General features: G+C 54.1%; 1 protein-coding gene across 1 annotated transcript; it reads left to right on the forward strand.

Annotated features, from left to right (window-relative positions):
- The first annotated feature begins 393 nt into the window (after positions 1-393).
- GPR31 (G protein-coupled receptor 31) lies at positions 394-1,347 on the forward strand. The gene has a single exon (XM_007108105.3). The coding sequence runs from the start codon at positions 394-396 to the stop codon at positions 1,345-1,347; it is 954 nt and encodes a 317-aa protein (XP_007108167.3).
- Positions 1,348-15,466: the final 14,119 nt, after the last annotated feature.

Raw genomic sequence — 15,466 nt, forward strand, 5'->3', positions numbered from 1 at the left:
CCAGATCTGACTCTCGGAAAACAGTGCAAACGAGAGAACAATCTATTTGTTTCCATCATTATTTTAGCTTTATAGACTGCAAGCCTTCCCGAACTTCCCAAGCCCTGCAGTGACAGCTGTGGACGTAGAGCCGTGCTCACGCAGAGACTCTCAGGGCACTAGGGCTTCAATTTAATGCCAGATGTGGGAAGTGAAACACAATTTCCCTGCTTTCAGGGCAAAACAAAACTGCAAGGGGTTTTTGCACTCTGCCCCGATCCTCTTTCTACAGACCAATTTTAGTTCGCCTTTGACTTTATTCGGACGCTGGTCAGTGTGCTTTCTGTCCTTCTGTGGGAAACAGCACAGCCTCGGGCCTGCGTCCCCGCCCTCCGCGGCGTCAGGCTCGGCCACATGCCGCCACCCAACTGCTCGGTGGCGCCCAGCTACGCGGCGGAGGCGGCCGCAGCCTCGCTGCTGCTGCTGGAGTGCGCCCTGGGCGCGCTGGGCAACGCCGCGGCGCTCTGGACCTTCTTCTTCCGTCTGAAGGTGTGGAAGCCCTACGCCGTCTACCTGTTCAACCTGGTCCTGGCGGACCTCCTGCTGGCTGCCTGCCTGCCCTTCCACGCCGCCTTCTACCTGCGGCACAAGAGCTGGGGCCTGGGACGTGCGTCCTGCCAATGGATGCTCTTCCTGCGGTCCCTGTGCCGCGGCGCGGGGGTCGCCTTCCTCACCACCGTGGCCCTGGACCGCTACCTCCGGGTGGTCCACTCGCGGCTCAAGGTCAACCTTCTGTCCCTGCGGGCGGCCTGGGGCATCTCGGTCCTGGTCTGGCTCATGACGGCAGCCCTCACCCTCCAAAGCGTGTTCCTCTCTGAGGACGAGTGCCCCGGTCCTGAGCCCAGGACGGGGTCCTCCTTCGGCCTGATCTGGCAGGAAGCCCTCTTCTTCCTCCAGTTTATCCTGGCCTTCGGCCTCATCCTGTTCTGCAGTGCCGGCCTCATCAGGACTCTCCAGAAGCGGCTCCGAGACCCACGCAAGCAGCCCAAGCTGCAGAGGGCCCAGGCGCTGGTGGCCGTGGTTGGGGTGCTGTTCACGCTGTGTTTCTGCCCAGCTTTCCTGGTCCGCATCCTACTGGCCGTGTTCCGAGGGGCGCTCAGCTGCGGGGTCCTGAGCTCCATGGTCCACGCCGCTGACGTGACCGGCAGCCTCACCTACCTGCAGGGCGTGCTGAACCCCGTGGTGTACTGCTTCTCGAGCCCCGCCTTCAGACGTTCCTACCGCAAGCTCTTCTACACCCTCACCCTCAGGGGCCGAAAGCAGGAAGCAGAGGCTCCAGGCTGTGAGCTCAGAGACTCTTACTCCTGAGGATGGCCCGCTCCCCACCTCGCGTCCACGACGGCTCCCCGGGGGGCGCTGAGCAGTCATGATGGTTGGTTAAGATTCCGCACCACAAACTGGAACGCAACTTCAGCAGGCGTCGCTGTTGTTTACCGGGATTGCCTTCGGCTGTTTTGTGTCGCAGAGCAGCTCACCAAAACGAGCGAGCAGAGCCTCCTTTACACAATTCCCACGCAGGTTCAGCCGCTGAAGGACTCCGACACATTCATGGCCGGACAAAGATGCTGCAGTGGGCCGGTGGCGCAGAAGGTGGTGGAAAGCGGTGTTGCAGATGAGGTCCTGACTGTTTGGTGCTGGCAAGTCGTTTTACCCTGCCATGCTTGAATGCAAAAAATGCAAAACGTCTATGCTCTTTTCCTACCTGTCGCACAGACTTGTGGTAACTGACGTGGGGAAGTGGGGCTTTGGGTCTACAAACAGGTCCCGCAGGGTGTAAGTGTCCTGCGCTCAGTTCTACTTAGCTCACAACTGATCGGTAGACTTCAGCTTCACTTGCACAGCTTACACGTCACGTGCAAGACAACACAGTCAGTGCCCTCGTTTATTGAAAGGAATACTTTCCTACTAAACTTCTCAAAATTGCTTCTCTACTTTTTCTGAAGTTTGAATGTCTGAATGCTTTTGGAGCTCAATCTGCTTCCCCTCCTCCGAAAAAATCAAGGTACTTTAAGCCTCCTGGGAGAAACACACAGTATGAGATACCAGCCTGCTTGTGAAATGGCGATTGCCACCCCATGGTGACTCCTGAGGACAGCAGCTAGGGACCAGCCCAGGTGCAAGGCCACTTCAGGGAAGGTGGGCACAGCCCCTGGACACCAGCAACGGCTGCGTCTTTTCCTCTCACTCCTCTCAAATTATGTCCCAAATTTGTAGCTCATGCTGGTGCCAAAGGATTTAGAAAGTCGGCTTCCTATCCGCCTGATCTCTCACTCTCTGTGAGAGGCGGCGTGGTCTCCCCCAGAGGGACTCACCAAGATGCTTAGAAGAGGCCTGGGGTCTGCGTGTAAGACAGGGTCCCATGCGGCCCGCAGCGGGCGGCCTCACCTGGAGGTGCACCTGTACTGCCCCCAGGGAGAGGCCTCTGCTTGTCCCAGGAGGTAGTCCTGTGATCGCTGTAGTATTTCAGGTTAAAACTGCTGGCATTCGGCGGTAGAAAAGGGCAAATCTACACCCTCTCCCGGAGCTGTGGGCCTCCCAGCTAGGCCCCTTACCAGAACCAGACTTGAAATGCGGGCGTGACCCCGCTGCTGCGCTTCTGGAGGGTGTAGGCCCTGCGGGCGCCGAGGGTATAACGTGCGCGGTGGCCCCAGGGGAGCGAGGTCTCCGTCAGCAGCGCTGTGTTATTTTCTCGGGTTTGATTTCCTCCTTAGTGAACAGAATTTCAAAGGGCTTAGAAGGGAGCCGTGACCAGAGGAGATGCAAAGCGGTCGAATAAAATTCTCGGATGGGAACATTCTAGGCTGTGTTTCTTCCCTTTCAAAGAAAAGAGATGTCTCCCTTTCTCTTCCTTTGATCTTACTGCGTATACAGTCTTAAATGCTGCTTTTAAAAAAAATCTAACATTTCGTATAAATATTTTCCATATCAGGATAAATGCCCCGTGAGCGTTACCGAGGACCTAACCACCTTCCCACAAGCTGCTCCTTAACCATTGTCCTGCTGAGGACATTTAGATCCTTTCCTCCCTGCGCAGGTAAATCCCACAGCCTGAAAGCACGTGGCCGTCTACAGGCACGAGGCGCCCTGAGCGGGGGCGAAGCCAGCTCCCGCCGCGCCGTGCAGACAGGCCTGCTGGCGAACGCCGGGCACGAGTGCCTCGCACGCGCCGCCGGTCCTGCCGGCTCCCTCCACGATGCTACGGCCAGCGGCTCTGCCGGGCGAAGCGGGGAGGCCTCCCCACGGCATCACTTCCCCTCGGGCTCTTGCCGGCCTCCTCCTGACTCGCTGTGGGATCCGGGAGCTCTCGAAACCCCCCCCGCGTCTCGGCTAACCCCGGGCGGCCCGACTCGGCCCGTCTGGGAGACGTGGCTAGGTTCCCAGTCCGCTCATTGATCCCGTTACCGCGCAGCCAGGGCTGAGAGTCCCCGGGTCACTGGCCACGGTCAGGGCCTTTGGGTCAGCACCCTGCTCTGTCGCCTCCCTGCTTTGTGACCCGGGACAATTCATCGAACCGCTCGGAACTTTCCTCTTCCGTAAAATGGGGATAATAACAAGAGACCGTACGGGGTTATTGTGGAGACAAAATAATACGTAAAACTCTGCTGGGCACAGAGCCTGGCACACGACAGTATTCGGTGGGTGTTACTTTGCTGTTTCCAAGCGATAGGTTTATCCTCTGGTCTTTGTTTGCCGCTCCGCCAGTCTGTGGACCCTTTGCAGACACAGCTTTGCGCCAGTACACCCTCAACGCAGAGCCTCGTGAACTGGCTGGTGAGCAGTTCTGCTAAGTCAAAGCTGTATTACCATTCTTTCTTTCTAGTCATTCTTTTCTGCATATTTTCTAAGGCTTCCTTGAAAAGGACAATGTTCTGTAGTGGAAGCCTCAGGACCCTCTGAACACCCATCTCGGAGGATGTTTTTGCCACCCGTCCTGTCACTCGCGTCCAAGACACCGGCTCTGCCCTCAGACGGCTGTCTTCTTTAAAGACGCAGAGTAACAAGGTTCTCATCTTCTCCAAATTATTTTCTCTGAGAAAGGAAAAGACTCAAAATGAAAGCGTGAGTAAACAGTACATGGTGGGCCTCAGAACCACAACTATTTTGCTACCAGTAGCAGATTTTGGTTTCTTTTCCCGTGTGACTCGCTTCTTGTAATACAGCAGGTACCCAGCCTTGGCTGCGAGGCTGGCAAATCTCAGCACTGTCTTAATCCTGACATATTCAGGGCCCAGAGTTTCATCTGCGTGCCGCATTTCTCTCCCTAGTCAGAGAGTGCCATCACCGTTTCAAAATCCTGGTCATCTTCGCCTTTCTCTTTCCAAAACCCAGCAGGCCCCTGAGCCCTCCCTGCGCGCTTCCTGCAGGTGCCGGCGTGCTGTCTGGGACGCTCCGGGCTCTGTCCTGGGAATCCCTTACCCGCCACTCAGGTCCAGCCTCCGGGACCTACCTCTGACATGCCCCAGCCAGACCCCAGCAGAGCGCCTGACTCCACCCAGCCCAAAGGCCTCCCGTGGGCCTCACGTCTGCTCTCCCCTCCCCGTCAGCTCCTCGCACGGGGCCTGGCACACAGTAGACGCTTAATAAATCTGTGGAATAAATACATAAACAAATCAACCAGATTTAAAGTTTAAAAGCTCACTTTATCCACTATTTAATAGGTTTTTTTTTTTTTTTTTAAATTCACTTTGAAAGACTAGATCCAGAGGCAAACTTAACATTGTATCTTAAGAATCTTCTAGGGAAGCACTAATACAAAGGAAAATATAATTTTCACATTTATTGGAGAAAGCTTTTCCTCTATATTTTCATAATAGCTTCTGCCAAGGATTCAGGCAACGATTCTGATTTATCTGAGGGTCGGGATGGTGAACGGACGCCATGTTTGGCCGTGGCTTTGGCGGGGACGGGGAGATGCATCACGTACGTCTCAGAGGCTTCCCGAGCACACCACCAGTGCTCACGGGATCCCCCCCAAACAACAGTCACCCTCAAAATGTCTCTTTTATAAAACTGGGGTAAAATATACATAAAATGTACCATCTTACCCGTTTTTAAGCATACAGTTCAGCGGCATTAAGTACCTTCACACCATTGTGCGACTTCGACACCAGCCATCTCCAGAAGGTCTTTATCGTCCCAAACTGACACTCTGTCCCCATTGAACACCAGCTCCCCTGTCCCTCACCCCCCTCCTTTCTGTGCCTATGGATTTGACTCCTCCAGAAACTTCACATACGTAGAAGCAGACAGTACTTGTTTTGTTCCTTAATGATTATTTCACTGCACATAACGTCCTCAGATTTCTTCTATGTTACAGCCTGTGTCAGTCTTTCCTTCCTTTTTAAGGCTGAATGAGTCCACTGCACAAATGCACTGCGTTCCGTTTATCCTTGGATGTCAGTGGACACGTGGGTTTCTTCCTCTTCTTGGCTGTTGTGAATAACGCTGCTGTGAACATGGGTGTGCAAATATCTCTTCAAGGCCCTGGTTTCAGTTCTTTTGAGTCTATACGCAGAAGAGGAATACTGGGTCAGATGATAGTTCTAGTTTTAGCTGTTTGAGGACTCTCCATACTCTGCCTCCACAGCGGCTGCGCCGGTTTACACTCCCCCCAACAGTGCAAGGGCTCCAATTTCTCCACACCCTCACCAACACTTGTTGTTTTCTGGGTTTGTTTTTTCTTTGTTTGTTTGTTTTTTAGAGTAGCCATCCTAATGGACGTGAAGTGGAGAAATGCTTCTTTGAAAATTGGGAAATGCTTGATAACGTCAGAGACTAAGAAGAAGACATCCCTGTGCCTGGATTCCGGAACACCAGCCCCAGGCCCACCATGAGTTCGTTTGTGGCCACACTGTTCTCTAATCCACCGAGATCTCACGCAGTGTCTGTTTCTAAGGCTCTTTTTCACTGAAACCATAGGCCTGAGGACAAGTGCACCCGGCATTGTCAGAGAAGCCGTCCCCCGGATGCAGGGCCGAGCCACCCCTCCCCCAAGCTCAGCCACAGACGCTGGACGTGCCCTCGGCTCTGAAGTCGGGACCAGACAGGCTGCCATCCAGCTGGGAGTCCTTCGGCCTCAGCTGGAGTTTAGCCCTGCTGCTCTTTGGCCAAGGGACCTCAGACACATCACCCTGTGGAGGTTACGTCTTCATCTGAAAAGCGAGGGTGACGCCCCTTTCCTGGAAGGATGGCTGGGAAGAGACAAAAGCCCTGACTGGCAGAGGGATCGAGAGGTGTCGACACTCCCATGCGGCCGGCTGGAAGCTGTGACCTACTCACAGCGGCTTCCTGAAGGCTCCCCGATGAGTCTGCAGCTGTGGCCCCCTCTCTCCCCCTGCCCTGGCCGTCAGTCCCCGGGAATGATGTGCATCTCACTCCCGCACCTCGGGTCACCCGACGAGAAGACAAGGACAAAATGAAATGCGCTAAGAAGAGAAGGGTCTCCCGCAGGCCTCGGGGCGGACGGGGGGGAGAATTTCCCACTAAGGGTTGGCAAGGGGGATGCTCGGGAGGGTGTAAGGCACCCGAGATCCTGCACCGGCATTTAACCCTGTCGCCCTGCTCGTTGTCAACCAAAAAAAGTATCACGTGCCCCTTGTGGAGACTTCTGGAAGCATCCTGCAAAGAGAGCTTGTCTTAAAGGCCACCAAAAGGCCAGTCAAACCCAGGAACCCAGAAGAAACCTAGTGGGATGCTCGGAGGTGTGAGGTTTAGTAAGTAGAGGATAACGGAAGATAAGACATCGGATTTCTGAAGAACTGACAGGAAGCAACGTGCTTCGGCAGATGGTACGTGAAGAGGTCGGACATCCTCAGGCTGGAGTTCCAGCTTCTCCACTTACGGCTTCCAGCTGCCCCCCTAGAGCCGCATGGCCACGCTGTTTGCATGTCTGCAGAGAGGAGGTGATGCTAGTGTGTGTCCAGTGAGATGGGTGTGTCCTCTGAGATGCTCAGCGTGATAAAACCTCCTGGTCCCACACGTCTGGACACACTGAGCTCGGGGCCCTGGTTGGGTCAGGCTCAGTCCTCCTTTCCCCAAGGAGTGAATAAAACAGCGTCACATCTACAGACAGAGGGAACTAAGATGATTTTTGGAGAATATCTTAAATGAAAACTTACAAATGCACGTGATATTCACCAAAACCGCTACAAGATTTCCCTTTCACATATTTTATTGGAAAAGTGTATAATAACACGGAACTTTTTTTAAAGTGTTCTAATCAAGAATAGCAGAGGCTGTGATGAAGTGAGAGAGTGGCATGGACATATACACACTACCAAACGTAAAATAGATAGCTGGTGGGAAGCAGCCCCATAGCACAGGGAGATCAGCTCGGTGCTCTGTGACCACCTAGAGGGGTGGGATAGGGAGGGTGGGAGGGAGACGCAAGAGGGAAGAGATATGGAGGTATATGTATATGTATAACTGATTCACTTTGTTATACAGCAGAAACTAACACACCACTGTAAAGCAATTATACTCCAATAAAGATGTTAAAAAAAAAAAGAATAACAGCAGGAATATTGGGCCCAAACTATACTCTTATTTCCTAAGTTAAACCAACTGACTACGGCAGAGCGGGAACTGGGGGAGGAGGTGGGGTCTCTTCGAGCCATCCTTAGCACGAGGGCGCCGACCTCCTTAGGGCCCCGCCTTCCTTTCTACACCTCGGGGTGCTCTAGTGTCCGTCCTGGTGAGCCCTGGGGGCCGCACTTCCAGACAGCGCCTGCTTCCCGGACGCAGAGATGTCACCAGAAGCCGTGCGGGAACATGCACCTGCGTGTGCCAAAGGGCTGGGTGGAGCTGAGACACCCCGACCCCCGAAACCGCCCCCTCCTCCCAGGGCCGCTCCTGGCCCCAGGCCGGGCTGTCAGGGAACACGATGGGATCTTCTGTCCGCAGTCCAGCCCCTGACAAGCAGCACAGGATGCTTTCCACATTTTCATTCAAATGGGACGGTTTGCCCAATGGACCACTTTGAACAGACAAGTCTTTGTTCTGTGACATTTTACGCTACATCCTCAGCAGTTTCTTGATCCTGTAAAGGGAGGTCACGGCAGAGACTGTGCTCCAGAGGATCCCTGTTGATCCTACCTGCCCAGGGAGCCCTGGCAGACGGAGATTCAGAGAGGGGAGGACACAGATCTGTGTGCAGTGGATGGGGGCACAGAGAGGGAGGAAGAGAGGGGGTATCGGGCCCAGACGTCAGGGGCCCTGCACAGCCGCTGCCCCCGTCACCCGGCTGTGCGCTGCCCCATCACTGCACCAACCTGGCAGCCCTGGGGAGGTGGCTCTCCAGTCTGCTGCTGTGTCTGGATGGTCAAATCGTCGTCCATCTCAGAATCCTTTAACAGCTGCCCAACGGCTGCGTTTAGCCCACAGAAGGCTCTTGATGGACTCACAAGTTATTTTTAATTACTTTATATTACACGTAGTTAAAAAAACAAACCCAAGACTCTACATTTTTAAAAGTTTCGATTTTCAGCTCGTCTTGAAAAGTGGCAGATCCGCCAGCCCTGGGCGCACGCTCCCCCGGCATTGGAGGGGTTGGAGCCCCACTCCTCGGGTGGGTTTCACCTACCAGTCCCTGCCTCTGGGCTCGTGTGTGTCCTTCCCGGTCCCAGCGAGCGTTTATGCCATCGTAGACCCTGATCTACACCTCACTGAGTTTCAGGCGCATTTTTCAGTTTCCCCTCCCGGGTAAGTGTGATGGTTAATCGTTGTGTCCACTTGGCCAGACAGTGGCGCCCAGTGACTCATCAGACACAAACCCAGCTGTTGCGAGAAGGTGTTTGTGGACGAGGTCAGTGTCGTGAGCTAAGGAGATCCCCCTGCAGAAGGTGGTGGGCCTCGTCCACTCGGGAGGAGACCTTAGAGACAGAACCCCGAGGTTTCCCAGAGAAGGAGGAATTCTGCCCCCAGACTGAACACAGAGACCCACCAGAGCTTGCAGCCCTGTGAGCTTCAGACTTGTCACCCTTGCAGACGTAGGAGTCAATTCCTTTAAAAGATCTCTGTATCTGAGCACACGCCTGTGTCTCGTCCTGTTCCTCCGGAAGGACAGCTCTCCTCCACTCCTCCTGCCCGCCTTCCCAGTTACCAGAGGCAGCGATTTCAGGGATGGCTGCCAGTGCAGATCTTCAAAAGATTTGCTTTCATCACTTTATTTCTGTTTCCGTCACCCCCAGTCTCTCGCACTCACATCTCTTCGTGCTCTTAATTTCAGGCTTCAGCTGGGCCTCTGTCCCCTGCTCATCCAGAGCGCCCTCCTGTCCTTTGACGCCCTCGTTTCTCCCCCGACACACTTCAGCCCCCTGCCTCTGGCTTTTCTCTACAATCTTCTCGCGCTGCACCGGGGACCTTCCAGGGTCCCCAAAGCTCGCGCGTTTGGTTTCTGATCAACATGAAACTGAACGGTCCTCGGTTAGATTCAGCCTGTATCGGATCCGGCTGTGTGTCTGTACAGCCCTGTTATAACCGTGAAAGCTCAGCACAGAAGGTAGGTTTGTTTCTGACCTCTGGACAGAAGCTCAAACCGCTCTGTCATCTATACATTCGCATGACCTTTTCTTCATTTAGCAAGAAAAAAGCAGCCAGGTCTCACCAAAATCCTAACCCCATCCAACACCTGCGTGAAATGCAGTCACCAGTTCTGAACTACAAGTTTTTGTCACTTAGAACTCAACAAAGGTACATTTAATAATAGCAATTTTCCCCAAATTAAAAATACAGGCAAAAGAAACCTTCTTTAATCCTGAACAGGAGACTGGGGTGTGAACACACTGGCCGTTCTAGAGAAAATGAATGTGTTTTAGGGAAATAATTCCTCCAGGCAGCCACGAGCTCGGCTCGGGGGAGACTCAGATGCACTGCTTTTGTTTCTAAACACGAACTTCAGTGTCGAGTGGGAGGAGTTCCCAAAGTCTTTAATGACTCACTTTTCTCATTTTTACTAGAACTCTGATGCAATCATACTTCTATTATTTGAGACTCCAGTCCAGCTGCATAATAACAAGCCTGTTATTCTTATTAACAAGCTCGGGACTCTCCTGTGATCATATTATTTTACCCACAGCACATTAAAAGCATTTACAGCTTTAATTTATGCTAAAACATTTAGTTTGATTCCCAACACCAGCATCCTAAAATTTTAAGAGCTGGCTGCCTAGGAAAATGCATTGGCTATTACTTTTGCCAGTACAAAGGTGAACACTGTTAAGATAAAGGAAGAAGACAATAAAAACGAGGTAGCAAAATTACCTGGAACGTTACCGTCGTTTCCTGGAAACCATGGTAACTTAGCAGTCGCAATACTTGAAAATTAAGTTCCCAACCTGACACTTAAGGGGTGTGTGTGTGTGTGTGTGTGTGTGTGTGTGTGTGAGTGATGGGAGGAGACTGAGAAAAGTGAACGGATTCACCAGCAGAGAGGCAGACAAAGGGACTCTGCGTCCTCAGCGGGCAAGAGATGGCAGGGGTCGTCCAGTGGGTGCTGATCAGAGGACGCACAGGCCCTTCGCCCTTTCACACCGGACAGCAACTTGAGTGTCTGCAGGCGGGAAGGGGCTTCCTGGGCGCTGGTGACAGGCGGACGCTCCCCTCCTGGTCCTGCCCTGCTGCCCGGTAGCCACGGTAGCCGTCCCCAGCCCGGAGAGACCTCGGGGCCGAAGTTCCTGGCACGCGTCCGGCCGGTGTCTCTTCCTCAGTTGCAAGACATCGACAGACTCCTTCAGCCCCGAGGGTGGGCGCGCGGGGCATGAAAGCCACCAGGTGAGGGGGCAGGAAGCCCAGCTGTGACTTAACAGGAGGGTCGTCACAATTGCCACACACAGGGCTCTGTGCCTGCCGCTTGGGGTCCCCTGGCCCACCTCCACACTCAGCTTGGGTCTCACGGGGCCCACGACTTGCACCCTCTTGGCCAGACAAATCGGAACAGCTATGCTGGCATTTCAGGTGGGACCAAAGTATCAATGGAGAGCAAAGCTAGGAACCAAGTGCCAACGACAGGCCGGGCTTTCTAGGCACAGGGTGCGGACTTGAAAAAATGGCCCCCTGACCACAGGGCCAGCCCTGGGGACCTTCTGCCGTTTGAACAGAAGAATGCGTGCTTTTTACACAGCGCAGTGGAGTCAGAGCTGCAGCCCAGCCCAGAGGTCAGGGAGAGTCGGGCAGAAGAGGTACTTGAGTATGAAAGTGTTAAGATCCGTGTCTTCCTCTGTGCGTTAATTAGACAAACCCGCTTTGGGTGTGGCACCAGGTGCTAGACACTGGCCGTCACTGGTGAGACAGACACGATCCTGCCCTAACGCTGGCTCTTCTAGAGCTGGGCACAGACTCTAAGAAGCGAAATACACAGAACAAACGGAGGAAGGAATGTGCGAGAGGCTAGGAGGCCACCAAGAGGAAGCAGAGTTACAAGAGAGCGTGGGGACCCACCTGGGTCAGGGAGAGACGTCAGGAAGGCCTCACCAAGAAGGGCACCTTCCAAGGAAACCTGGCAGGATGAGCAAGCGTGATCCGTGCCCCGAGTGGAGCGTCCAGGCGGAGAGGACAGTGCCAAGGAGGGAAGGCATGGCCTTGGGAGGAAGGGGGCCAAGCTCTGGCTGGGACCCTGGGCGTGAGAGCAGCCTGAGGTGGGTAGGGAGCGATGGGGCCCAGGATGTCAGGCCTGGCGGGGGGCAGTCAGGATTGTCTTCTAACTGCAAAGGTCAGTGACTGAAAGGGGTTAAGCAGGAGAGGGAGAGGATGCGCTCTGGGTTTACAGATCCACTCTGGCTGCAGTGTGAAGGCAGAAGGGAGGGTGAGAAGACAGGCCATGGTGCTACTGCAACGGTCTGGGTGAAAGAAGATGTGGTGGGATGCGGCGCAGTAGGTCCCGGTGTGCAGAGAGGTGCTCAGAGACAGAACCGACGGCCCGGGGACAGCCTGGAACGGGGGGTCTCCAGGGAGTGGGCTCGGTAAACACGGTGGACAGAGGCAACGGTCATCAAAAAGAGAAAGACCGGGGCAAATCAGCTCTCTGGGAAAGATGGGGCGCTCGTCAAGTTCAGGGTGGAATTCGAGGCCCGGTGGAGGTATCTGGCGGGCACATCCAAGAGACAGGTCTGTCTGCGAGCCCAGAACCTTGGGGAAAGTTCCAGCCTTGTCATCAGCATGGGGGGCGGGGGTGGTCCGGAAATCCAGGGACTGGAGGCGGCCTGGGTGGGGGGCACGGGGGGAGGGGAGGGAGTCCAGTCGGAGCAGCTCCGCGTCGAGGGGGCGGGTAGAGCAGGAGGGGCCCACTGCCACACAGAGGAGGAGCCCCAGGAGAGAAAGCCGCCGGCCAGGACACGTTTGGAGATGCTGCTGAGAGGCAGCTGCCCCCTGGGTCTAAGGAGGTGGCCTCCGAGGTCATGAATGTCTCCAGAACTGCCACCCCGCAGCCCCTGCTCCCCAGATCCGGTGGGTCACTGGAGGGTCTCTGCGTGGTGGCAGAGACCTGACCTTGGAAGTCAGGTCTGCGGGTGACCGAGGACAGCTCGTTGGGAAGGCTTTCCCCAAAGGCGAGGCTGTCAGCAGCCTTTGATGGGGGTCTCCAGTGCGGCCACCCCTCCTCACCCATCCCACCAGCAGACCAGATGCAGGGACATCTCGCCTGGAGCCCCTGTGACTGCAGCCTGCGTCCAGCAGGTGGCGGCAGCGCCCCGTCCAGGAGGCCAGTGGGCCGCACATCTCCGGTGAAGTAAGGACCCTTGAAAGGACCCCTTTACAGCGTCTCATAGATGCACTTGTTCACTACTAGCGTGGAGAGATGTGCTGGGTCATCGCCTACATGCTCGGTTCAGAAAAAGGACCCCCAGATGTCCTTTGTAAATTCAAATTCTTAAATTCAAGGAGCCAGTTAATCTTTCAAAATGAGGCAGAGAAATAAAACTTTCTCATTAAAATATTAACCCTGATTCCAAACACGGTACTTGGACAATTTAGACTGACCAGCTCTGGATGCTGCGGCGCTGGTTGTCACGAAGGTGGGGAGGGAGGCCGCTCCTGGGCAGAGGGGGCTGGACCGACCCTCTTCTCAGAGACCCTGGCCAAGACCATCCCCGCTTCTGGCGCTCTGTTCTTTCTACTGCAACTTGAACGTTTCTCTAAAATTTGCCACCTTTGCTCTTTTTCTTGAAGTGAGTGGTACAGCTGCCCTTCCTTCCCTTGGAGTTCATTTTCCCACTGTCTCCTCTCCCCTCCCACAGAGTAACAGTCCATGTGACAGAACTGTGGTGTATTCACTGTTATTACACGTGTGTGGACAGGTGGCCGCCCAGCGGGAGACATTTCTCCAACTTTCTTTCACCTTGTTGTAACCACATGACTAAGTTGAGGCCAATAGGTTGGGAGAAGTGATTCCCACAACTTTCAGATTGTGCCCTTAAAGAAAAGGCCACCTGGCTCCCCCTTTTCCTCTTTCTGTTGCCTGGGGTGAAAATGTGAAAGAGGGAGCTAGAGCAGCCCCCTTGCACCATGAGGACAACAGCATCCTGCTAGTCATCCTGGATTGTCTACCTGGACTCTAATACAAGAGAGAAATAAACCAAGGGATTAGAAAAGATACAGCCCCTACTGCTAGCTCTCTTCTAGATTTGCCTAAATAAAACATCAGGAAAATTAGTATATTAGCAAATGCAACTCAAGGAAGAACGTAAGAAAGCAATCTGGCAATTTGCAGTGAGTGTGGCGGGTGTTCATACTGAATCATAAAGTGTGAAAACAAGTCGCAGCTGCTCGTTGTGAGCTCTGGTTCCGCAGCCTCCCCGCATGTAAAGTCCCTGAGCACAAAGACAGCATGTACCTCTGGCTCCCGCAGGGCAGTGAGCTCCACATCCGGGGACCTGAGCTCCGTGAGGGCTGCAGCGATTCGAACGGTCTTCCCGCAGTTGTGAGGGAGGATACGGGCCGCTCTAGGAATCGGATTAGATAACAGAGGCCTCTGAAGTCTCGAGCCAGGAGTGCCCTGTTTATACAAATGGGTGGGCGAAGGGGGTCCCGCCCCCCCAGCACCGTCACAGCTGCCTTCTGCGGCCACAGCTGCTGGCCACCACCCCGAGGCCCCCGAGAGAAGAGGGTGCGCTCTACGTCAAGTACAGAAGTGGCCCAAGTTGGGGGAAACTCCCACTGCCCTGAAGAGCTGGAGGGTGAGGCAGGGAGGCGGGAGAAGCCCCCTCCCCCAAGGGGGGATGGGGGGCGGCAGACTGGCCAGTGGAGATCCTCAGAGGAGGGCCATCCGCGGTGGGAGCATCAGGGCTCAGTTACTGCGCGGGCTGAACAGGCAGGTGTGGCTGACCAGCGCCACAGCGTCCGTTGTCACCCTCATTTTATGGGGAAATGCACCTGAAAACTGAAAACCTGAACAGGGAGCGACTACCTAGAACCCACCTTACCAGAAAGGGGGACACCCCACCCGGAAATGAATCCTCACGTGTTTGAGATTAACTCGAATGTGAAAAGCTGCTCTGCCTTTAGAAACCTAGTTGTTACGGGCTAGTTGGACTTGTGTGTCCCCAGATTAACACGTTGGTGTCCTGACCCCTGTGCCTCAGAACGGGACCGTATTTGGAGAGAGGGCCTTAAAGGGTTGATAAGTTAAAACGATACCTACCGTCAGGGTGGGCCCTAATCCCGTGTGACTGGTGTCCCTATAAGAAGGAGAGGTCAGGACACACACACTCCCCCCGCCGAGGGAAGACTGTGTGAGGACACAGGGAGAAGACGGCCGTCTGCAAGCCAAGGGGAGAGGCCTCTGGCGAAACCAGCCCTGCCCACACCTGGATCTCAGACGGGGAGGTAGAAACGTCCGTGGTTTGAGCAGCCTGGTCTGTGATATTTTGTTAGGGCAGGCCTCCCAAAGTGATACACCAGTAGACTCTAAGCATACACACTGTGTTCATTTAGACCAGATTCTGTGTCCTCATACCTCCCGAACGCCTGGAATTTGCACACACTATCAGAAATCTTAAAAGGATTTTAAAATATTGTACTCTCCTGGCTTCACTTAAAAGCTAGGCTATCTGTCCTCAGAAGCAAATCAACATACAATTTGCAAGATAATACCTCCGAGCTTGAATTTTCACCTTTGCTGAGATATATATATAGTAAAGTCTCAGTTATCCAGAAATAATTGATCGAGACCGCATCTCAACTACTTTGTAACAGGAACCAAGAAAAATTATCCTCTGGTCAGTACATAGATGTGATTATACATGAACACACACACCATGCATATGCAATAAATTACACACGTGCCTAGGATTAATGTATTAATAACAGCCTGGCAGGCACGAACCCACTGTCCCTATTAATACACAGTCCCGACAAGGGGAGACGGATGATCCCCGAATGCAGTGGGACAATGTTTGCAAAGAGTCAGAGGGGGGATGAAAGGCACACGCTTGAG

This window comes from Physeter macrocephalus, chromosome 10 (assembly GCF_002837175.3).
Source record: "Physeter macrocephalus isolate SW-GA chromosome 10, ASM283717v5, whole genome shotgun sequence".
Lineage (NCBI taxonomy): Eukaryota > Metazoa > Chordata > Mammalia > Artiodactyla > Physeteridae > Physeter > Physeter macrocephalus.